The sequence below is a fragment of the Mizuhopecten yessoensis genome, unplaced genomic scaffold (assembly GCF_002113885.1).
Source record: "Mizuhopecten yessoensis strain PY_sf001 unplaced genomic scaffold, ASM211388v2 scaffold5965, whole genome shotgun sequence".
Classification (NCBI taxonomy): Eukaryota; Metazoa; Mollusca; class Bivalvia; order Pectinida; family Pectinidae; genus Mizuhopecten; species Mizuhopecten yessoensis.
Genome location: NW_018406312.1, coordinates 166,041 through 192,924, shown reverse-complemented (window position 1 = coordinate 192,924; position 26,884 = coordinate 166,041). Strand labels below are relative to the sequence as shown.

Below are 26,884 nucleotides of genomic sequence, written 5' to 3'. Positions count from 1 at the left end.
TGTCCGATCATGCAGTCTGACTGCCTGTGCCTATGTAGGCTATGTTTACATTGGTCTTTTCTTTCGGAACCTTTCTGCATTTATGTATCAACATATCTTATTACTCCCAGAAGGCTCTCGGACTTCTTCAGAAAATACATACCTAATTTGGCACTTGTCTGGTCAAAGCTGACCAATAGAGTTAAGCCAAGTTAAGATAAGGGTCCATGGCTGACCAATGTAAAGAAAGATCCCTACTGGGGAGAACCCCCATGGTCAGCATCTGATATCCCAAGCTACCGCCTCATCACTTTTAAATTCTCTGGCGAGGCGGCAGCAGCTTTGATTTTTGACCTTCTTTCTAAATTCCCACCCACCCTTACTTTCCCAATTTTTTATCTTTAATTACATTAGTTTTGTTTGTTATATTGTAGATAATGTAGAATTAGCGTAGTAGGAGGACCATAGTTTAAGTTTAAACTACGGAAACAAATAATGATACTGCTTTATTGTTATTACTGTTTTGTAATTATGTAATGCGCAATAAATCATGGTCTATGTTCACCCAAACCAATTTGTATGTTGTTCTTTGCCATAACATGTACATGAGATTGGATTAATGGAGTAGTAATATCTCTACACCTGTACTGAAAGAGTAGTATTATCTCTACACCTGTACTGAAGGAGTAGTAATATCCCTACAGCTGTACTGAAGGAGTAGTAATATCCCTACACCTGTACTGAAGGAGTAGTATTATCTCTACAGCTGTACTGAAGGAGTAGTAATATCCCTACAGCTGTACTGAAGGTGTAGTAATATCTCTACAGCTGTACTGAAGGAGTATTAATATCTCTACAGCTGTACTTAAGGAGTAGTACTATCCCTATACCTGTACTGAAGGAGTAGTAATATCCCTACACATGTACTGAAGGAGTAGTATTATCTCTACACCTGTACTGAAGGAGGAGTAATATCCCTACAGCTGTACTGAAGGAGTACTAATATCCCTACACCTGTACTGAAGGAGTAGTATTATCTCTACAGCTGTACTGAAGGAGTATTAATATCCCTACAGCTGTACTGAAGGAGTAGTAATATCTCTACAGCTGTACTGAAGGAGTAGTAATATCTCTACAGCTGTACTTAAGGAGTAGTACTATCCCTATACCTGTACTGAAGGAGTAGTAATATCCCTACAGCTGTACTGAAGGAGTAGTAATATCTCTACACCTGTACTAAAGGAGTAGTAATATCTCTACACCTGTACTGAAGGAGTAGTAATATCTCTTCACCTGTACTGAAGGAGTAGTAATATATCTATACCTGTACTGAAGGAGTTGTAATATCTCTACAGCTGTACTGAAGGAGTAGTAGTATCCCTACACCTGTACTGAAGGAGTTGTAATATCTCTACAGCTGTACTGAAGGAGTAGTAATATCTCTACACCTGTACTGAAGGAGTAGTAATATCTCTACACCTGTACTGAAGGAGAAGTAATATCTCTACAACTGTACTGAAGGAGTAGTAATATCTCTACACCTGTACTGAAGGAGGAGTGATATCTCTACAGCTGGACTGAAGGAGTAGTAATATCCCTACACCTGTACTGAAGGAGTAGTAATATCTCTACACCTGTACTGAAGTAGTAATATCTCTACACATGTACTGAAGGAGTTGTAATATCTCTACAACTGTACTGAAGGAGTAGTAATATCTCTACACCTGTACTGAAGCAGTAATATCCCTACACCTGTACTGAAGGAGTAGTAATATCTCTACACCTGTACTGAAGGAGTAGTATTATCTCTATACCTGTACTGAAGGAGTAGTAATATCTCTACACCTGTACTGAAGGAGTAGTAATATCTCTACACCTGTACTGAAGGAGTAGTACTATCTCTACAACTGTACTGAGGGAGTAGTAATATCTCTACAGCTGTACTGAAGGAGTAGTAATATCCCTACACCTGTACTGAGAGGTAGTTATATTCCTACAACTGTATCGAAGGAGTAGTAATATCTCTACACCGGTACTGAAGGAGTAGTAATATCTCTACAGCTGTACTGAAGGAGTAGTATTATCTCTACAGCTGTACTGAAGGAGTAGTAATATCTCTACACCTGTACTAAAGGAGAAGTATTATCCCTACACCTGTACTGAAGGAGTAGTAATATCCCTACAGCTATACTGAAGGAGTAGTTATATCCTACACCTGTACTGAAGGAGTAGTAATATCCCTACAGCTGTACTGAAGGAGTAGTAATATCCCTACACCTGTACTGAGAGGTAGTTATATCCCTACACCTGTACTGAAGGAGTAGTAATATCCCTACACCTGTACTGAAGGAGTAGTAATATCTCTACACCTGTACTGAAGGAGTAGTAATATCTCTATACCTGTACTGAAGGAGTACTAATATCTCTACACCTGTACTGAAGGAGTAGTACTATCTCTACACCTGTACTGAAGGAGTAGTAATATCTCTACACCTGTACTGAGAGGTAGTTATATTCCTACAACTGTATCGAAGGAGTAGTAATATCTCTACACCGGTACTGAAGGAGTAGTAATATCCCTACAGCTGTACTGAAGGAGTAGTTATATCCCTACACCTGTACTGAAGGAGTAGTTATATCCCTACAGCTGTACTGAAGGAGTAGTAATATCCCTACACCTGTACTGAAGGAGGAGTAATATCCCTAGACCTGTACTGAAGGAGTAGTAAGATCTCTCCACCTGTACTGAAGGAGTAGTTATAACCCTACAGCTGTACTGAAGGAGGAGTTATATCCCTACACCTGTACTGAAGGAGGAGAAATATCTCTACACCTGTACTGAGCGGTAGGTATATTCCTACAACTGTATCGAAGGAGTAGTAATATCTCTACAGCTGTACTGAAGGAGTAGTAATATCCCCATAGCTGTACTGAAGGAGTAGTTATAACCCTACAGCTGTACTGAAGGAGTAGTCATATCCCTACACCTGTACTGAAGGTGTAGAGATAGTACTACTCCTTCAGTACAGGTGCCGGGATATAACTACCTCTCAGTACAGGTGTAGGGATATGACTACTCCTTCAGTACCGGTGTAGAGATATTACTACAGCTGTACTAAAGGAGTAGTAATATCCCTACACCTGTACTGAAGGAGTAGTAATATCTCTACACCTGTACTGAAAGAGTAGTAATATCTCTACACCTGTACTGAAGGAGTAGTACTATCTCTACACCTGTACTGAAGGAGTCTTTTTATAGTTATGACCTGACCTTGCTTTATGACTGACATCTTGATTTGACTTTTATATATATTTTGACTTTCACACAGATACGATCATACCTTCAAACGTGACCTTGTCTGGACAGCAGTAGCCTCCCTGGCAGGAGAACATCCCATTGTTACTGCTACAAGTGCTTGACTCACTACAGATGCGAGGTAGACCATATTCAGTCATAACAACCATTCCACCATTAGGACAAGCACCTTAGATAAATATAATCAGTCTTAGATATGTGTTTTCTTACAGAATCTAACATATGTCATCCTTAACATTCCGAACACTGTATAACAATAAAATCCAATGACGAAAATTAATTTCATTAATTATGAATATTAATACAAAATTTACTAGTATTACACGAACACTTTCATCTTTATTGTCTTATATGCAAACCTGTATAATAATGTACAGGCAAAAATAACAAGAGACCCAGCTCAATGATTTTATCAAATTAACATTTGTTTGAATTACAGTTAATTGTATTGTCTGAAATCACTAAAGAACAAACCAAAATGTCATATAGATATTTCCATATCAATGTAATAAATAATCAATAGATAAATAAATAAATAATCTTTATTCAACGTTGTGCAGAAGAGCTTTTATTATGACACCCGTAAGGGAGCAAATGATGTTTTCATGGTGGAGAAAAACCCACGGGGGGAAACCACTGTGCCATCGGAGGGAAAACAACTAACCCTATCAGACATCAATTTTGCCCGACTTCACTATTGAGGGAGTTAGTCCTCTATCTGCCATATGATAGTCCAAAACTAGAACACCCCTGCAGATTAACTCCCTCTATAGTACTTTTTCTGGAGTCTAAGGGGTCAGTGATCCAATTTAAGGTTTTAAGTCGTTATAAGAACAATAACTCAAGGATGCCTCAGTGGCATCATGCAGTTTAAAAACAAGGAAGGCTCCCAGATATGAAATCATCCTAAAATGTTAAATGGAATCAGCATTAAGCAGAGCCATACCTGTGTATAGTTTGGTGGGACAACAGTATTGAGCTTCGTTACATATGTAGCCGGAGGAACAGGTAATATCCTCCTGACCTTCCTGTCTACCACACCTCTTTGACTGACCATCCATAGCTTCTTCCATTCCCCCATCTGGACATGGACCTGCAATAAAAAAAAAACAACGTTCTACTCACCCTATTTTTTTTAAACAATTTCTTGGAAATAAATCCTTTTAGAGATTACTCCAGGAGAAACTACAAGGTACACATGCTGAAGTTTAACATCAATTTCTGTCACTTGAGAACAGAGCAGGTTGTCAAAGCGCCATAAATGTTGACTTGGGCCTAGGAGGAAGATTGATGTACTGTATACCGGGAAGTTTCCGCCCAGTCAAACGTTCACCCTTCGCATATGAAATCAATTTTCACCCAGTATTAATTTCGCCTTTCATATTCAATTACTATGTATGTTTCATTGTTAACTTATATTTGTAGAAATGATAAATTTGCCGTCATTATGGGGGGAGAAAAAGGCATTTTTTTTTAAACTGTGGTGAAAAGTTCCGGGTTAAACAGTATATGGCTTCAGAGTAATCAACTCCAAGTGTGGCCCTGGAGAACAAAAAAAAACCACAATTCTTCTGCACATGTATTAACATGAAATATTTCAACATGTATAATTCGAGACAATTTCAAAGCTTTATTTCTATTTATGATTAAAACTGAAGTGATTTTAACCCTCAAGATAAACCAGAATCTGCAACATAGGTCAAGATAAATTCCAAGAAAACAGAGTAAGCAACTCTCAGACATATCCAAAAGGTGAAAAGAAGAATGTCAAGATTTTCAAAATAATAATAACTTGAGGTTCTTATATACCACTCTATCACAACCTAGTTCGTAGGCCGTCTCAAAGCGGTTTTACAAATTATTATCCATGGTTATAGGGCCTTTGCAACCAGCCAATATCTTTATCAACTCCCTGGGGAGCATACAGCCAGTGCTGCCATTTCAGTGCTCACAGCTAGCATTTTACAATTCTAGCACTGCCCAACCATGTACTCATTTACAGCTGAGTAGACTGGAACAAGCGGAGTAAAGTATCTTGCTCAAAGATACAACACAGTGCTGTGCCATGACACGAACCCGCAACCCTTTGGTCATGAGCCCGGCGGCCTACCACTAGACTACCGTGCCTCCTCGAATATGAATATATGTTTACTGCACCAATTAAAATTTGATAATTAACAAACCTGGAGCAAATAATCTGACAGGACAGCAGAGGCCAAGCTCCCCCTCACAATGAAAAGCTCCACTACATTCTTCATCTGTGATACATGCCGCCATATAGCCATCCTTCATCTCAGCCAGACCGTTGTTAGGGCACACATCTATACATACGAAGGAAACGTCGTCATGCAGACTTGGCACTTGTTAGAGCACACTTGTATGTCCAAACATATATATACAGGTACAGATCTAGACTTGAAGACTGTTGTAACTCAAACACAAATACTGTACTCAAACATATAACATTCTTGTAAGTTGTAACACAATACTGTACTAAAACATATATAATACTGGTAAACAGGTTCAGAGTTTAACAAGCTTGTAAGAGGTGACAGTATACAACACAATACAATGTCTAGTCATGATTAATAGGTATGATATTTTCATACTTTGAAAGTACTCTTGACCATCAAACTAAACATATTCTAAAAGTGATAATTTGTCATAGCCTCCAGGTAGGAATGTTTGGGACAACTAATCAAAGAATTACCATATTGTTACATCTTAGACAGGATGCAAGATATACACCCTGGACAAACCAGTACCTGACATTAAAAAAACTTGTTCAGTCATGACCCATATCTGTTAGGTTTCCTAGAGGTCATTCTGCCATTATCTTAATTGAACATGGAGCAAGAGGACCATGGGCCTTAACAGGTATCTGAATGATACCCAAACATGAGTACATCTAATTTTTTACAATTATTGGGCATAATGGATAAAAATGATTTTATGAAAGTTTGTTCTATATCTACCTGTGGCTTACAGAAGACATGTCATTTGAAGGTTTTGTTCTCTGTGACCCCTTAAAGCCCCTTCATCCTCATTATGGGTCAGACCTTTCTTGAATCTAGATTCTTCTCCCTATCAAAGGCTGATGATTACCACTAAGTGTCATCAAAATATAACCAATGGCTACTGAGGAAAACCGAAGATAGGATTAATAATGGGAGATGAAGGAACAGCAATCGCAACAGCTAGATCTCCTCGGTGACCCGGCTGGCCTGAAAGATTGGCAGATTGGGGTGTGGATATTTCCTCTACACTACAGCCTACCAAGTCTGGAGATAATCCAGCAATACTCACCTGTCTGCATGGGTACAGGACAGCATAAAGTGCCCTCACATCTGAATCCGCCCCCACAGGCAGGCATCACTGCATCACATGTCACATCTTCTCCTCCCCCCTCTATCTGCTGTGGTATGCCTCCACTCTCACAACCAGCTGAAACAGTTGGTTTGTTGGGGGTAATACATTTATGCATACCAATAATAGAGATCTTTCTCATCCCACATCTCAAATAAGGAGTGGTTACTGCTTGAATCTCACCAAAAGTTAGGCATATAGTTAATAATGACAGCAATAACAAGTCTTGATATCCATACCAGTAATTTGATTCTAGTTTAACAAGGGTGATTTCCTTCTATTAAATTGTTGCCACACTAAATTGACCTTCTCAATATGACCTTGACCTCGACAAGCAGTACTCACATATCTGAAATGGTACAGGGCAGCATAAAGTGCCCTCACATCTGAATCCGCCCCCACAGGCAGGCAACCCTCGCCCACACATCACATCTTTTCCTCCTCCCTCTGTCTGCTCTGGTATGCCTCCATTCTCACATCCAGCTGAAACTGTTTGGTTTTTATTGGTACTACATCTGAGCAGCAACTATGGTTATATTTCAACTGATTGTGGGGTTTAGCTAAGAGCCACCACTCAAATGTCACAACTTGGACATAGTACAATGCTAGCACTATCTGATAATTACCTAACCAGAGCTGTCTAGAGACACACCATTGATAATAAGGTGCTATAGCTGATTGTATATTAATAAAACACAATGCAGCTGAACATTGATTTAATTTACCATACTTCAGAAGTAATGCCCTGGGAAATAAAACATTGACAGACAGCAGGATATGAACTTTGACCTTCATTTGTGACCTTGAACTCGGAGTAAGATCCCTGAAATAACCATATATGATCACCAGATATTATAGCATGCCTTAATTCTCACATCCAACTGAAAATGTGCTTGGGGTATTGCATCTATGCATCAACTAGAACTGTCGCCTATGGGCTAACTAATTATATAATACCCCCGCATTACGACTGCTTGTTGCCCCTGTAGGGGCTAAATAAACAAGGGAAAAAATATATAGAACGATCAAGGGTCACGAAAATGTCTAACCTCAGATGTCGTATCGACAGACCAATTGAAAAGACAAACACCACTACTGTGACCTTTGACTCAATGACCTCGGAATTTTGTCACAATGTAGCTTGCATCAATGCTACATTTACTCCAAGGTATGTGGATACAAAATACCTACCATTTCTGTCATAATAAGCCATTTCAGTAAAATAATACATCTGTGACCTTTGACCTTTGATCTCATGACCTTGGAAGTTTGTCATAATATAGCCTGCATAATTGGCTACAATACTCTTATGTATATGAGTATACAAAATACCTACTGTTTCCGAGATAACTAGCCATTTCGGTAACGTAATTCATTCGTTACCTTTGACCTTTGACCTCTGACCCCCCACCACGGAAGCTGTCAGTAGAGTAGATTGCATTAATGCCAACAATATTTTAATATGTACACAAAATACCTTCTGTTTCAAAGATATTTAGCCATTTAAATAACGTAATTCATTCGTGACTTTGACTTTTCAGAACGCGGAAAGTTGAAACCTGACAAAAAAACCGGTTATATATGTTTAACTTTGTTGCTTTTAGTATTACCATACCAGATTTGGAAGGAATTGAATAAAAAAAAAGTTCTTGCGTTTTCTATAGAATGTCATGGCCTAGAGAAGGTTTATGAACCAAGGGCCATAACTTTGTGAAAAGGGTAGATAACCCAATGAAAAGTACTTTACGCACATCTCCAAGCTGCAAGGATCGTTTTCAGCAAATTTCATTGAAATCCATCCAGTTGTTTAGGAGGAGTACCTGGTACTACATTGCATCCACAGACAGACCAACAGACAGACCTGATTCCAGTATACCCCACTCCCCTTCTAACTTCATGGGGGGGGTATAACTATGGTCATATTTCAACTGGTAGGTGGAGGTTAACCAAAATGTCATCACTTGGTCATAACACTTGTACTAATACACTGAACTCTATCATTATTGTAGTGACACCAAACCAAACCTGCCTAGGGACACACCTAGTAGTGATACCAAACCAAACCTGCCTAGGAACACACCCAGTAGTGATACCAAACCAAACCTGCCTAGGAACACACCTAGTAGTGATACCAAACCAAACCTGCCTAGGGACACACCGAGTAGTGACACCAAACCAAACCTGCCTAGTGACACACCTAGTAGTTACACCAAACCTGTCTAGCGACACACCTAGTAGTGATACCAAACCAAACCTGCCTAGGAACACACCCAGTAGTGATACCAAACCAAACCTGCCTAGGGACACCCCTAGTAGTGACACCAAACCTGCCTAGGGACACTCCTAGTAGTGACACCAAACCAAACCTGCCTAGAGACACACCGAGTAGTGACACCAAACCAAACCTGCCTAGCGACACACCTAGTAGTGACACCAAACCAAACCTGTCTAGGGACGCACCTAGTAGTGATACCAAACCAAACCTGCCTAGGAACACACCCAGTAGTGACACCAAACCAAACCTGCCTAGTGACACACCTAGTAGTTACACCAAACCTGTCTAGCGACACACCTAGTAGTGACACCAAACCAAACATGCCTAGGGACACACCTAGTAGAGACACCAAACCAAACCTGCCTAGGGACACGCCTAGTAGTGACACCAAACCTGCCTAGGGACACCCCTAGTAGTGACACCAAACCAGACCTGCCTAGGGACCCACCTAGTAGTGACACCAAACCAATCCTGCCTAGGGACACACCTAGTAGTGACCCCAAACCAAACCTGCCTAGGGACATCCCTAGTAGTGACACCAAACCAGACCTGCCTAGGGACACACCTAGTAGTGACCCCAAACCTGCCTAGGGACACACCTAGTAGTGACGCCAAACCAAACCTGTCTAGGGACACACCTAGTAGTGATACCAAACCAAACCTGCCTAGGGACACCCCTAGTAGTGACACCAAACCAAACCTGTCTAGGGACGCACCTAGTAGTGATACCAAACCAAACCTGCCTAGGGACACACCGAGTAGTGACACCAAACCAAACCTGCCTAGCGACACACCTAGTAGTGACACCAAACCAAACATGCCTAGGGACACACCTAGTAGAGACACCAAACCAAACCTGCCTAGGGACACCCCTAGTAGTGACACCAAACCTGCCTAGGGGCACACCTAGTAGTGACACCAAACCAAACCTGTCTAGGGACACACCTAGTAGTGATACCAAACCAAACCTGCCTAGGGACACACCGAGTAGTGACACCAAACCAAAGCTGCCTAGTGACACACCTAGTAGTGACACCAAACCTGTCTAGCGACACACCTAGTAGTGATACCAAACCAAACCTGCCTAGGGACACACCGAGTAGTGACACCAAACCAAACCTGCCTAGTGACACACCTAGTAGTGACACCAAACCTGCCTAGGCACACACCTAGTAGTGACACCAAACCAAACCTGTCTAGCGACACACCTAGTAGTGATACCAAACCAAACCTGCCTAGGAACACACCTAGTAGTGACACCAAACCAACCCTGCCTAGGAACACACCTAGTAGTGACACCAAACCAAACCTGCCTAGGGACACACCTTGTAGTGACACCAAACCTGCCTAGGGACCCACCTAGTAGTGACACCAAACCAAACCTGCCTAGGGACCCACCTTGTAGTGACACCAAATCTGCCTAGGGACCCACCTAGTAGTGACGCCAAACCAAACCTGCCTAGGGACATCCCTAGTAGTGTCTCCAACCCAAACCTGCCTAGGGCCATACCTAGTAGTGCCACCAACCCAAACCTGCCTAGGGCCATACCTAGTAGTGACACCAACCAAAACCTGCCTAGGGACACCCCTTGTAGTGACACCAAACCCGCCTAGGGACCCACCTAGTCGTGACACCAAACCAAACCTGCCCAGGGACACACCTAGTAGTGACACCAAACCAAACCTGCCTAGGGACACACCTAGTAGATCAAGGAACTGTTGCCTGTATTTAAGCATGTAGTGCAGCCAACCTTCAATCTATAAACTTAAAACCTATTTACGCAAGCCCTCTCACAAAATTAAAATTTTCTACTTTAATGGTACCAGACTTGGGCGGATACATCATGCTAGATTAAGAATGGAGTGTAGTTCCCTTAAGTTTTATCTATACCAGAGAAATCTAATTGATAGTCCTCTGTGTTCTTGCATGCAAGCAAATGAAACCAATGAACATTATCTATTACATTGTTGTCTTTTTTCTCAACTACGGTTACATACATTTAACGAAATCAATCATCCACTCTCAACTGATTTACTTTTGTTCGGGAATAATGAGCTTACAGATGACGAAAATGCCTTAATTTTTTCATCTGTACAAAACTTCATCATCCATTCTAAAAGATTTGACCAAGTTCTATTCATTATACAATGATCCTTTGTTTCACATCACCTATTTCTTCTCATTCTATTCTTATTGGCACGGGCATCTATATCTCCCCCCCACCCCCACCCCCCACCCTGTACCCCTTTTCTTTTACTCTCATTCCAAATATCCCTTGAACTACGTATAAAAGTAAGCTACTGTTTTAAGTGTTTATATTTCTTTCCATAGAATTCAGTAACTATACCATCATGCCCTAAATTAAATTAATGAGATACATTCTTGGAAACGGATTTATATAAGTTATTTCAACTTGTTTCCGGATCCCATTCCTCTGTACTTTGTATGTTATGTGATGTAATGCAACTTAATTTGGAATGAAATAAAGTTTATATTAATTAAGCATGTAGTGCAGCCAACCTTGTCATTTACCTATGTATCATATGTTTGGTATTGGTGCAGTTTCATAAAAATATTCTCATTGGCTGAAAGTTTATAGAGGAAAAGAATAAAAAGCGATCGTGCATTAAAGGTCATTTGAGTTGTAGTACAATTGTTTTGATATCTTGACATAACAATAGATTCAATGCATAAAGCAAATATGGCTTTTTAACTGTTGATGTTGGGAAGGAGTGACCAAGATTTATCAAATATGGAAACAGACAAAGCCTATATAATTCTTCCCTATAACTCTTCTGGAATTACAACATGCCATAAGCCTTATCATCCTTAAAAAAGAGATGTTAATATCTGTTTAACTTAGTCGCTCTTTTGTTAGGATCTTATTTTCAGTAATGTCAAACTGCCATACCATGAAAGAATATTTTTCCAGTGATAAATCAACACATAACCCTGAAAGTGTTATTTCTTTATAAACAGTAGTTTAACATACGCCTCTCATAGGCTACTCTCAGTGTAAAATTCACAATTTTGATGAAGCAAATTGGGATCTTTCTGTCCATCAAGAGTATTTGATTCCCGCATACATTGTATCTTGGTCTGAAGAACAAGACTTTTTTGGAAAATGTAGCCAGGAGGGGGTGAAGCTATTAATATTCATACAATCAAACTGCCATCCAATGAGATTAAATCCAACCAAGTTCAAATATTTTCAACTGAAAATAATGCATGACCATGACCAATCAACTTTAACCCCTCCCTGGGGTATTCCACTGATAATAAAACGCATTACAATTACACCTGTGATTGAAGAGTATTTGTGTATTTGTTTCAGCATGTATTGGTCTGAAGAAGAAGACTTTAAATTCTAACCAATTTAATCCATTTTGGCTCTGCCCCCTAGGGGGTGAGAACTATATAGCTCACATATTTTGTTCATATTTGACTATGGATGCTTCCTGCAAAATGTTCTCATAAATGTTTGAGAAGACGTAGAAAATTTTAATAATTTAGGGATAGATGATGCATAACAATGGACAAAGACAACTGCAACAGGTGACATAAAATTCTATTTGAGCTTTGACTTCAATGTGTGTCCTAAACTAGTTGTCTTAAAAACGACATGATATTTAAACAGGTGGTGATTAGCATAGCTATGAAGAATCTCTACCTCATCACTATAAAACCCTGTTTAAGTAAGAAGTAATTTGTGACCTTGACCTTGGAGTTAACATCCTGAAAATGACCCAAGGCACATCACCTGGTTGACAAGTCAATGAAGCTTCATTAAAATGTCTTCTGTAATAAAGAAGTTATGTTCCAGAAAATGAAACTATTACTTGACCCTCTCATCGCTTTGTGACCTTGACCCTGACCAGCATTACTCACCTGCCAGCATGGGAACTGGACAGCATGTATTACTTTCACATCTGAACCCACCTCCACAGGCAGGCATCCCTCGCCCACACATCACATCTTCTCCTCCCTCTGTCTGCTGTGGTATGCCTCCATTCTCACATCCAGCTGAAACAGTATTACATGTAATCATACCTTACAAAAACTTTATTTTTTTTATTTTATTTTTTACTTAACATGCATAGCAACCAAGATTTGATTACAGTTTTTAACATCAAATCAAAGGGAACAGTGGGTCTGAAGCCCTGTACCCCAACTGAGCTGTTTCAACTTCACAAACTAGGCCTATATACAATACAATGCTCAATAATATCATGCAATATGCATACATATTCATTGTACATAAGGGCTGTAAACAGTTTACTGGTTTAGCCAGTTTCTCGGCTAAAAAAACTTGACCTGGTTACAAAAAAATCAATTATGATATAGGCATTTATCGCCTCAAGTCCTATCTATATCAATAAGCAGGTAGAGACTCATATATCTAAAAACTTTCATCAATAAAAGAAGTGCAGTGGTTTTTTTGTATTTGAAAGGTAATATTGACAAGGATATAGGTCTTGAATGTTATCAAGGTACTTTTAATGTCTGTTTGAGAGACCTATTCATAATAAAAAAAATGAGTGATTTTTCCAAATTCGCCCCTTTAAAATTCCCAGTTGGGAAAATTATGCCTCACAATTGACAAGAGTTCTGAAATTGCAGCATGCGTAGGAAGGACAAAATGATAATTAACTGTCATAAAGATAGGCTTAAATAAAAGCTAAACAGGCTAATTTCATATAATCAGAGTTGGTATATAATGATCATCTGAATTCCCCAATATGGTTCTATGTTGATTAATTTTCCCCTATTTCATCCCAGGGTCCTTTAATTTCCATAAAACCCCTGATAAACCCCTTTATGCAGTCTGCACAATCTCAAGCCTGATATTCAAAGTTCTGAAATGCCAACTTTGCCAAGTAGAACTTGGTTTTCTAGGTGGGAAACTCAATATGTTAAATCATTAAAAAAAACATTGGAATGATATCTGTGAAACTCTAGAAAAGGTACAATCATCCACAAATAAGTCTGTTAACCAAATTCCAGTATTAATAATTCATATAGCAGTATATTGTAGTCATATCAACAGTTTGACCTTCCTGAGTAAATTATCATGCTAGTCAACATAGGCAGCTATAGTCAACAAAGGCAAATGTTTTTTAAGTTTATATGTAATCCTCCACTGCAAAATACCAATTCAATTGGAAAGGCTAGTAATAGTATAAAAATTTTGCTAAACATCATCAGATCAGTGGACTTACTTCCTTGTACGACACCTTCTACAAAACATACACATATTGTATATGTAGCATTTTTTCAATCACCTGTCCAGCAATAGTGTCAAAACCCAAATAAAACCTGATCATGTACTCACCGCATAATTTCAAAAGAACAGCCAGCAGCAGGACCACTATCCTTCTGTTCATGGTTTCCATCAACCACTATTATCAAGTTTTCTTTTTCTAAATTGTCTGGAAAGACAGAAAGCAAGCTTTATATTAATTAGAGAAATATTGATTACCTATAGATTCTACTGATGTCTCAAGAAACCCTTAATCAGAACACAAGCTGGAAGTCTAGTTGTACAGTTAATATGTATTTGTAGTTAAAAAGAACCATAACAAAATGGGAGTAAATCTAGTAAAGGTACAAAACTAATGGGTGCGAAGTATTGTTTTCTCTGATAGTTAGACTGAGGCAGTCACTGGGACTGACTGTGATTAAGACCTAATTCAGACTCCCCTTACATAAATGAGTAACCTGTATTTATAGTCAAAAAGTACCAACTTCTTTACTACGCATACATAAAAAATAGTGACAGGTGACAATTGCTTTTAACTCAAAGTTCTTCTGACAATAAAGTGATAGGTGACACTTATGATAGACCTGGATTGTTCCAACAAAATGTCTACTAAGTGTAAGGGAGTTAAGTGACGGCCTAATCTTTTCCTGTTTACACCAGGAAGCTAGGGATGATCTCTGGCACCTAATGCTAATCCATAACAACAGATACTTAATTACAGGAAAGGTAATTTTACTTTCCTGTTTTATGATACAAAGGTAAATTAAGAAAAGGTTCAGTAAGAAATGATTTTGTTTTAATTTCAAATGAATTACATAAATTCTTAGAATAAAGTTTAAGAAGAAAGAATATTATAAATTGTGGAAATGTAGTATTTGCACTGGTGAAAGAATGATGACAAGGGTGTGACATTAAAATTTTAACAGTCTGATAGAAAGATCAAGGCAAAGCAAACTAGCATACTTAGCACCACATAGTGGAGGTATATAACTGTTATACATAGTGGGGGTATAACTATTATACATAGTGGGGGTATAACTGTTGTACATAGTGGAGGTATAACTGTCATACATAGTGGAGGTATAACTGTCATACATAGTGGGGGTATAACTATTATGCATAGTGGGGTTTTAACTGTTATACATAGTGGGGTACAACTGTTATACATAGTGGGGGTGTAACAGTTATACCCCTACTATGCATAACAGTTATACCCCCCCTATGTATAACAGTTAAACCCACTACTATGTATAACAGTTATCCCCCCACTATGTATAACAGTTGTACCCCACTATGTATAACAGTTACACCTCCACTATGTATAACAGTTATAACCCCACTATGTGTAACAGTTATACCCCCACTATGGATAACAGGTAAACCCACTACTATGTATAACAGTTATACCCACCCTATGTATAATAGTTATACCCCTACTATGCATAACTATTATACATAGTGGGTGTATAACTGTTATACATAGTGGAGGTATAACTGTTATACATAGTGGGAGTATAACTGTTATACATAGTGGGGGTATAACTGTTATACATAGTAGTGGGTTTAACTGTTATACATAGTGGGGGTATAACTGTTATACATAGTGGGGTATAACTGTTATACATAGTGGGGGTATAACTGTTATGCATAGTAGGGGTATAACTGTTACACATAGTGGGGGTATAACTGTTATACATAGTGGGGGTATAACTGTATACATAGTGTGGGTATAACTATTATACATAGGGGGGGTATAACTGTTATGCATAGTGGAGGTATAACTGTTATACGTAGTGGGGGTATAACTGTTATACATTGTGGAGGTATAACTGTTATACATCGTTGGGGTATAACTGTTATACATAGTCGAGGTATAACTGTTATACATAGGGGAGGTATAACTGTTATACATAGAGGGGGTATAACTGTTATACATAGAGGAGGTATAACTGTTATACATAGTGAAGGTATAACTGTTATACATAGTGTAGGTATAACTGTTATACATAGTGGAGGGATGAATGTTATACATAGTGGGGGTATAACTGTTATACATAGTGGGGGTATGTAACTGTTATACATAGTGGGGGTATAACTGTTATGCATAGTGGGTTATAACTGTAATACATAGTGGGGGTATAACTGTTATACATAGTCGGGGTATAACTATTATACATAGTGGGGTTTTAACTGTTATACATAGTGGGGGAATAACTGTTATACATAGTGGGGGTATAACTATTATACATAGTGAGGGTATAACTATTATACATAGTGGGTTATAACTGTTATACATAGTGGGGGTATAACTATTATACATAGTGGGGGTATAACTGTTATACATAGTCGGCGTATAACTATTATACATAGTGGGGTTTTAACTGTTATACATAGCGGGGGTATAACTGTTATACATAGTCGGGGTATAACTATTATACATAGTGGGGTTTTCACTGTTATACATAGTGGGGGTATAACTGTTATACATAGTGGGGGTATAACTATTATACATAGTGAGGGTATAACTATTATACATAGTGGGTTATAACTGTTATACATTGTGGGGATATAACTATTATACATAATGGGGGTATAACTGTTATACATAGTGGGGGTATAACTGTTATACATAGTGGGGGTATAACTATTATACATAGTGGGGGTATAACTGTTATACATAGTGGGGGTATAACTGTTATGGGTTTTAAACTAGCATCCTCTTATTTATTTTGCAAATTTAAGAATATGCAGAAAACACCAGCAAACATAGTTCGCAAAAGAGTTTACGCAAGAACAGATGATATTTGAGAATTAAGTAATCAGCAAAGCTATATTTTCCTTATTTTGATTTGCAGAGTGTATGGTTATGTAATCATTATTTTTATGTTAGGACTGATATCATATAAAGGATACTTCTTAATATCAAGGAGGACATCCATGTGGATTCGTATATCAACACCAATGGGTTCATCATGGTTTTTCAAAAATGGGTTGAAACAACATGGTGGTTACAAATGCAAAACTTCACGACAAATGTGATGTTTGTGTTTCATTGAAATCCATTTTAATATACTAATGAGCAGGACTACACAAGCTTTAACATCAAGGGCCATAACTCTGTTAATACCCCTAAAAACAGCATGGCAATCACACATGCAAAGGTTTATTTTATTGGCAAGATGAAGATGTGACGCATGTACCACTTTATTAAAATCAGTGCAGTACTTCAAACCATGGAACTGTGGACAAAACTGTCAATCCAAACTCAAACACTCCACCCTAAAACTTTGTGGCAGGGGCCAGGGATTATGGAAACATTGGTCAATATACAGCTATAAAGTTCAACTGGATCTGTCTGATGTGTATGTGGGCGACCTGCAGAATCAGAATGGAGTTTTATCTATTATAAGAACAATAAAGAAACCCAACTTGTTAACTGTTTCCATTCTGCTTCCTTTTTCACAACTGTATCACTGCCAGTGTCTTTCTGACCCTGCCTACTGTTTACCTGTAACTTCCCGGTGCTATTTTTAAAATCGTAATTGTTCTGATAGGCCATTAAATGTATATGACAAGTTATGTTTAACCGTTTCACCCCTATGTAACTTTAGTAGACATTGATATGCATTGATATGGATGAGTCCATTATGGTCTACAGTGGTGAAAGGGTTAATTAACAAGTACCAGGTACATTGTACATGTGTAAAAGATGTGGTTAACCCTTTCACCCCAAAGTAACTTTAGTAGACTCTACCATCCATTATCTGGATGAGTCCATAATTAAGTCTACAGTGGTGAAAGGGTTAACTAGGTTGCCTTACAAGCGTCAGCTGCAGGGAATTTCCCTTTAGTTTAGCGGTAGAGCATCAGGCTGGAGAGCCGAGGGTCGTGGGTTTGAGCCCAAGCGATGGCACTATCTTTATCACTATTCCTCGTCCTTTTACAAATTGGTGCCGTTGACCCTCCCCGTTCAAGGTAGAACACATGCTATTGAACATGCATGCTAACTATGACACCTCTGATGTCCACAACTAATGTCATCATCTTATCTAATTTAATCAAACACGTACTTAGTCCAGTCGCCCTCAATCTACCTACAGATCAGGCCAGGTGAGACTAGTGTCAAAGCGTTTATACCTCGAGCTATCCAACAGTCACGATATTATCACAATTAAAATCTTGGGTGAATGTCGACTTAGAATAACAAAGTAGACTAGCAAACCGCTAGATCAACAATGAACAGACAAAAAAAGATTTCATATTCAAATATATTGTTTTCTATCTCGTATACTTATGATACATTTATGAGCAAACTAATGGGACTCGAACAGCAGATGGATTGGAGAGTAATGTTACCCTTACCAGGGTTTTCAATGACTTTATCTAGCTGTCTTTTTCAATAGATACGTATTGCCCAAACATCACTTATTCCAGTACCCTAATACTTCACTACCCAGAAGTAATAAACCGGCCTTATTTCCATCTGCATCCCCTAAGTTAACACTCCCCACTATATCTACAGTACCTGGTAATGCACCATTTAACAGCCGCTTACATCTTCCACCCTACACATCCACCCTCCTCAAATAAAAAAAAATCATTCTTTACACCTTACATTGACCCTAAAGTAATTCAAATCTGGTGTACATGTCTGTCCCCTATACACCTCTTTACACTTCGGGTAATGTAATTGTGTTTATCAATGTTACAGGCGTCGCTGTGTGTTGTAAGTGAGGGTCACATGTGGTGTTTGTAGGGTATAGAGTGTATCATGTGACGTAGCGCGAGGGGCACATGTTTTACCCGAGATACAGATGAGTTTGTACAGGTGTACAAGCTATGTTAGTCATTCAAGTTTTTGCAGGACAAATGCTATAGTGCAATACCTCCCTTTTGTTTTCTTTGTTACAGGTTTGTAAGCAGACAAGGATCTGGCTGTTTGGTCCATACTCAGGCAGATATGGAATGGTTGCCATTTTGCATGTGTTTCTGTCCATTTTATATGAACAGACTTCACAAATTCACATAATAGTGCTAGCTGCAGTAAGCTGTATTCTGAAGTGTTGAGTTTTATTTGATAAATAATTTATGCTCATTTGAACTGGTGAATCAAAACATAAGTCTTATAATGATGTCTGCCCCTTTTGACACAGCCCTTTTTCTCCCTCTAACAAAGTTCTTCTGTCCCCTTCTTAACCTCCTTACCTTACACATCCCTAAATTCACATAGACCTAGACAGGCTTGATTATTAAGTCTGTTCATAGACTTCTGAACTCCACAAGGCATTGGAAAAGCTGTTTATATGCAATATTGAGTGGTGTTTAAACTTCCACCTGCTGTGGTCTGAACTGAGTTACCAGCAGACACCTTACATGTACCTGTAAATAAGTATACCTACATGACGTAATAGGACCTCACAGATCTATAGACTTGTGTGTTATTCGATTTAATGACCTATTGGTCCTATTTCATGTTTCTTGAACTCTAGTGTCTGCTCCGCAGTGCCTGCTGATACAACGCTTTACAGCATATCTTTTAGTCTGCTGCTGGCCATGATTAATGTCTCAAAATTCATTCACGCTATGTCCTACTGTCTGTACTTTTTAAGGTTTATATGTACCGTTAATCTGTAACACAATCAAACCAATACATTTAGTACACAATATTGACATTCAAGTTCCACCTTAATATTACTGAGCAAAGCGAATAATCTCTATATACAGTGTTCAATGAAATCACACCTCACCACCTGATGGACTAAATATTACTTTTTATGTTTACACCATATAGGCAGTAGTGGCAATATCAACAGGAGTGGAAAATAAGGAACAGATCCAGATTCTAACTCAGGACCACTGAATGTTTAGCCCGGCATTACCCGGTATATTTGAACAAAAAGGGAAAGTCTTGGTTCCTCTACATGTATATATATAGCTACTGTATTTTTATTTTCATTGATTGCTCATCACATTACCTAGGTGCCGTACAGGTGATTGCAGAATGGGCATGTGTTATATACCAAACTATTGGACAATATTTATTGATAACCAATCAGGTGATTGCAGAATTGGCATGTGTTATAGCAAACTAATGGACAATATTTACTGATAACCAATCATTTTATTCTGCATTCATCAATGAAACATAATGTTGCTTTTATTATGAAAAATTCCTTATGATAAGGAGCCATATTTCTTCTCAGCAATCTATAAGAATAACAAAGTCTGTGACAACACATTAAATGTCTTAGCCAATTAAACATAATGGTGTATAAACATTCACATCGGTTTGTGTTACAATTCAAAATTCAGAGATGATTTTGAAATATATCTCCTTGACCAAAAACAAAAAATGTAAGGTGAACTTTCGGATTTTTAGATATGGAACTTTCCAACAAATATCGAAATATCTGAAACCTTTTCTGGATAGTTTGATTTTTGTTCAAAGTGTAAAAAAAACACCTTAAAATAAGGAAATAGGGATTTTTTTAAAACAAAATGTGATTAAAATTCTCAATAGGTAAAGCATTTTTTGACTGTGATCAAAGTCATGAATGAGGCTGCTGTTTTAACTTTAGAATATGTCTGATCCCTGCTTTTGACCCAGGCATTAAATTTTCTTAAATTGAGATTCTTAATTTTTTTATTAAAGTTTTTTTCTAGAAATATTTTGCTAGTCCCTCTTGTACTTTTAAAGAAGGAGTGCTTACTACTTTATAAAATATCAGAAACTGTGGGAAAAGTTTGCATTTGATCAAGGATAATAAATGCTTGAACAAAAAATAAATAAATTTGTTTTGTGTAGAAACTCCACATATGTTTCCATCAAAAGTTGAAAAACTTTGATCAGACTAGTTCAGTTGTTAACTGTGTGTGTCCAAAGGGACAGATTATCTCGCAAATTTTACATTACTTAACCCTTATAACATTTGCTACTACTTCTATACTTTATATATAGATTCACGTAATCAGTATCCAACAATCATTGTTTTGTTCCAATCTGGTATCATTTAATGATATTGGATCATATAGAGGTTCCTCAACGAGTGGTGGTTGGTTATCATGTTTATCTAACTCGAGTCAGTTAATCTTCAAATTGTATAAAGACGAGAGGTTTATCGTGTGTCTTTCATAATTTAAAAATCAACTAACGAGAGTTAGATAAACGTGATAAATAATCATCACAAGCTTGAGGACGTTTTTCTCCTAAAACGTTCATATTTTATCCAAAAAACCCACATTTTTTCTTTGGAAGTTACATCATGTGTGTTTTCAATGGGGGAACAATTGCCAGAGCATGACTTCACAATGGAAAATAACGTCGAAAAGCATTATTACATGACGTCATAAATCAAAGATTGACCAATGAAATCATGCCCAGGGTGTTAATTACCCCACTAGCGGGTGACCAAAAATGTTTACCCACTCCTAGCAGGTTTATCCAATGAGTCATGAGCGAGGAAACCTACAGTGATTGTGGGAGAAACTGCCCTTATTACTCTGGAGACCTCTCACATAATACCCATATACAACTACATTTACCTGGACAGTCCACTTGCATAATTTATTGAATTGGACTCCATTTCAAGCATATTGATCATAGATATACAGTTATGTAAGACAGGCATGTTGGTGTCCAGAGGCAGGAGACTGAATTCCATTAAAGGTAATGCATAACTCAGAAGGTCATCAGTAGTTTCTGGAACCAAAATGGTGAACCACGATAACCGGACCGGTAAAACACAGGCTCATATCCGGTAATATGCCCACCCCCAATTATTTTACATGTATTCATGCATGCAGACACAGGCACAGGCCCCCTGGGCTATCACTGGTAAAATATGGTAGCTCATCGTAGATTATTACAGCCTTATTGGTCCATCAACACAATATCACAAGGTCAGTCATTCAACAGTAGAAACACACTGGCTAATCATTTGTTTTGTCAAGAGAAAAACACTGTAATAAAATCTAAATAGGAGACCAAGAGTGCATGTGTCACTCATCCGTTTCTTTTGATAATCAGCAATTGATCAAGATCAAGTTTAGTTCAGGTTATCAATGGCCGTGTATATATATATATAGTTGATAAAACCAGCTAGATGGCCATCTCACAACTAGGTGGCCATCTCATAGCTAGGTGGCCATCTCATAGCTGTGGCCATCTCACAGCTAGGTTGCCATCTCACAGCTAGGTGGCCATCTCATAGCTACGTGGCCATCTCACAGCTAGGTGGCCATCTCACAGCTAGATTGCCATCTCATAGCTAGATGGCCATCTCATAGCTACGTGGCCATCTCATAGCTAGGTGGTCATCTTTAATTGTATATTAGTTTGAAAAATAACATTGCTTGGTCAGTGCCATAAGAAAGGCATTGATTTAAAAGATTTGTCAAAATTGGTGTAATGAAAATTGAGAAGTAGAAAATTTATCCTCCAATCAATGGCCTAGGATGATCAACGTCTTGGAGATCAAATTAAATCAGACAGGAAAAAAAACCACCTCATAAGCTGCTCATTAATATTTTTTAACATTAGCCAATATTATTAGACATGGAGAAATGTTTTTGTCCTATTTCCATACCGAGCCTTGCCCTATAATTTGCTCCCAAAGCCACACTCTTTGTTTACACAACATTGAATTCCTTTTAATAGGGATGCACCATGCCAAGTTAGGTCAAAATGAATTCACTCATTTTTAACGAATACATATGTATGTAAGGAATATAGTCTTTTCAAAATAATCCATAATTTCTCTTTTTGGGATTATCCCTAGGGGGCCCCAACCTCATTTATACATGAGTGCAATCCTTTGTCCAGGGATGCCCCATGTAAAATAATTTTATTAAATTAGTTAAAATCTAGAAAAGCAGATTTACTTCTATTTCCCTTGTTGGGCCTGCCTTTCTGTCGCAAAGAGGATCACGCCCTTCACTTAAATTAACAATGTAGGATTCCCTTGGCCCATGGGATGCCCATGCTCAATAAGGTAAAATAGTTTCATCCCGAATAAAGCAGTATCGTCGTTTTAGATATATAAACCATTTCCCTATTTCGGCTCACCCCTCTGCTCACTGGTGCATCAAACCTTTCATTGAACAAATTATTTAGTAACATAGAATTCCCTATTTCACTTGGCTATCCATGGTTGCTCTATAATCCTATAATTCTAAATAGGAGTACAGACACATATTCATAATGCACTTATACATTTGATTCTATTTGTCTTCAATCCTTTTTTAAATTATATTTTTGTAAAAGATGTGGATTAATTAGGTTGCCTTACAAGTGTCAGCTGTAGGGAATTTCCGTTTAGCTCAGCGGTAGAGCATCAGGCTGGAGAGCCAAGAGTCACGGGTTCAAGCCACAGTGACAGCACTATCTTCATCCCTATTCCTCATCCTACCACAAATCGGTGCCGTAGAAGAACCCTTGGCAGGGAGTCAATGAACCTGGGTTGGTGTTTGATTAAAGGTGGGAATAGTGTAAAAGATGTGGATTTATTAGGTTGTCTTACAAGCATCAGCTGTAGGGAACTTCCCTTTAGCTCAGCCATAGAGCATAGGGCTGGAGAGCCAAGGGTCACGGGTTCGAGCCCCAGCGACGGCACTATCTTTATCACTATTCCTCGTCCTACTACATTTTTATAGGACTATAACTGAAGGGAATGTAGTTAAAGGCTTTTTCGATTTATAAAACAAAAAAGTCTAGGAATTTTAATTTCAGCAAGTCTCTTAATTGCAAGCCACAATCAAAACTTGATAAGTGTCATAAATGTCATATAGAACGGAAATGAATGCAAGATTCTGTTTATCACATAACCATTTTATTTTTTTACAGATGTCTGTAAAAACAACACTCAGGCTAACATGAATTACAAGATCTTGATATTTTCAATCCAGGCCTATATTTCTTTTGCAACCCCACAGTGTAATTGGAAGTCTGTGATGCCATGAAGTTATGACATCACATTTGAAACAATGGGAACCTACAGCCAATCACAGCTCTGCTAGCTGGTATACCTGGTATTAAACATGTAACATTGTAATGGGTGTTATGTCACTGATAACAGGGTGGTTAGGTGATAAATGACCTAAACCATATGATATATGGCATTTACATTGAAACTTTTTCATGTAAGTTATATGCATACTTGCCAACTTTGCGTGCTTAGAATTAAAAGCATTAACAAAATGTGCGTAAATATACTCTAGGAAAAAATAACATTTTAAAAATGTATCTTTTGAGCTGTTCTTTCAGGTATAATCATCAGATCTTAGAAAATAGGAATAGTTTAGCAAGTTGTCTAATACTCATCATACTGAGTACCAACAGACATATTCATTATCTCTGTACTCTGAACTATCTATCATGGTACCAGAAGATAAGACAAAGGATGTAACACAGACTGAATGATACTCACAAGGTACAATCCTCAGGACTGTCTACTATATAGATACATCATACTGAGTACCAACAGACATTATCATTATCTCTGTACTCTGAACTATCTATCATGCTATCAGAAGATAAGACAAAGGATGTAACACAGACTGAGTGATACTCACCAGGTACAATCCTCAGGACCGTCTACTATATAGATATATCCAGTGTCTAACTCACATCTCCACTTACACCTACATAATCACATACAGCATATAAGAACTGACTAGCAATTCACAACAGTTACTTATTGGCCCTACACCAGTATTGTGTACCTGTAAAAATATACCCCTGTTTACCTGTTGACTGGACATTACAGGTAAGAGCTAGCCAGAGGTCAGATCCATTCTGTCTGGATCAATGATCATCAGAGCACGCCTGACTGGTCAGTACGTACTCACCCTTGGGTACATATACACAGGACAGAGGAAAACTTCCATTGACTCATTCCTTTATACACACAGTGGCATCCTTCCTCTCTCTTCCTGTTGCAACTAGATTGATACATTGTTCTGTACACACAGCATTGTATATTGTAATAGTAACTTCGTGATAAGAATGAATCACTGACCATGCACATAAACATCTGTACAAATTACAAAGAGTATTCTATATATGGTACTTTCAAGATTGATATTGGTAACTTAAGATACATACCCTTTCATTACTGGCAATAAATCAATATCAATTTGGTCCCAACAAAATGAATTGTACTCTATATAACAGTATCGATGTTCTTCCTCTGATTTATTTTTATTTTATTTATTTTTAATTTTCTTCAAATTAATTTTATGATAAAATAATTTGTTTTTATTACATTAACGTAAATTAATATAGTTGGGACAGTGAAACAGAAATTGATCATTTTAGCTTTATACTACAAAAAATTAACTGTTATTCCAGCTAACTTATAAAATTATACAATCCCCGTACAGCTTGAACCCACTAGTGTCTTGATCATTGAATTGGGTATTATGTGTATTTAATGTAGTATTTGTTTAATGTCAATTAAGCTGTATGAAATCAAGGACACTAATTATATGAAGAAGGATATGCATTCAGTTGTAAGATCATACATACAGGGTCATAACTTTTTAGAAAGGAGTTGGAACAACATGGTAAGATAATAGATACACATTCATATAGAATCATGACAGATGGACAACAACTCTTTTAATAAAAGTGAAATGTTACCAAAAATTGCATAAGCTGTCCTTGACAATATAAATCTCTAAATGATGCTGTTATCCCCCTATATATCTACTTTAACCAGTCACCAACCTTATCACTATTTCTCTTACTAATGAAATCTAAACAAAATGACATTTTACTGTATTTTAAATTCATATATCCAGTTTATCTTAATGACATCTACATGTAAACATGGTTTCGATGCCCTGAGGCACGCACTGGTTGACATTCAATATGGAATAAACAAAATAAACAATAACAAGACAGTCACAAAACAACAAAGGTTATCCAGGTGTCAGTAGGTGACGGTCCACCTCACGGTTACCTGTTGATGTTCCGATTTTAATGGAAATTAATCGCGGGGATCATTTGCAATCAAAATTGAGTGTATGGTGTGCAACCTGTTCATAAAGAACAAATTAACTGGTAACAACAGTCAGAGTGATTGACAAGTCAGTTTATATAAGATTTCAATCGTAAATACAACGTTCTCTTTTCAATGTGAAGGTCACTGATATTTGTGTTTTATAATACTAACCATAGTATGGAGGTTACCTCTCTTTGCTCAGACTCTAAACAACCACGGTGTTGAAAGCAAAAAATGTATTTGCTACAGATGTTAACTTTCGCTGACACCTAGCTATTTAGTATAGCATTGTTAAATTGAGTTCTTTTTCATTTCACTTCCTCGGAAGAATAGAGTGGGACTCAATCATGTTATGGTAAGTATTGAATAATGCAAATTGTTTAAAACAATAAAAAAAAAGTACCTTGGTTTTCGTTTTAGTAATCATTACCATAATTTTAGTATGCAAATTTGTCAGCGACTCCAAAATCCATGAAGCCAAGGCTAACAGGCAGGCGCATAGCTACCATGTAAGCCAATTAGTCTGGGCATGCACATGATTTTGACAAGTATAGGTTTTCATGATGGTTTTTTTTCTTGCTGATACTCTAAAGTGGAGTTTAAGTTTTGAATATATAGTATATATAGTATACATATGTAATTCCTCAGATATGAAACATTGTTAATAGTTAGTACAAAAATGTAT

The 26,884-nt window shown here is 37.8% G+C and overlaps 1 protein-coding gene across 1 annotated transcript in view; it reads right to left on the bottom strand.

Moving 5' to 3' along the window:
• Positions 1-24,840, bottom strand: part of LOC110451336 (fibrillin-2-like) — a 95,227-nt gene extending 70,387 nt beyond the window's left edge. Inside the window, exons 1-8 of the mRNA XM_021499282.1 lie at positions 24,767-24,840; positions 14,270-14,366; positions 12,826-12,960; positions 7,007-7,150; positions 6,602-6,739; positions 5,479-5,616; positions 4,242-4,388; positions 3,321-3,464 (exon numbers count right to left, since the gene is read on the bottom strand). Coding sequence (XP_021354957.1) covers positions 3,321-3,464; positions 4,242-4,388; positions 5,479-5,616; positions 6,602-6,739; positions 7,007-7,150; positions 12,826-12,960; positions 14,270-14,330 — 907 coding nt within the window. The 5' untranslated portion in view covers positions 14,331-14,366; positions 24,767-24,840. The remainder of the gene's footprint in view (positions 1-3,320; positions 3,465-4,241; positions 4,389-5,478; positions 5,617-6,601; positions 6,740-7,006; positions 7,151-12,825; positions 12,961-14,269; positions 14,367-24,766) is intronic.
• Between the last annotated feature and the right edge of the window lie 2,044 nt (positions 24,841-26,884).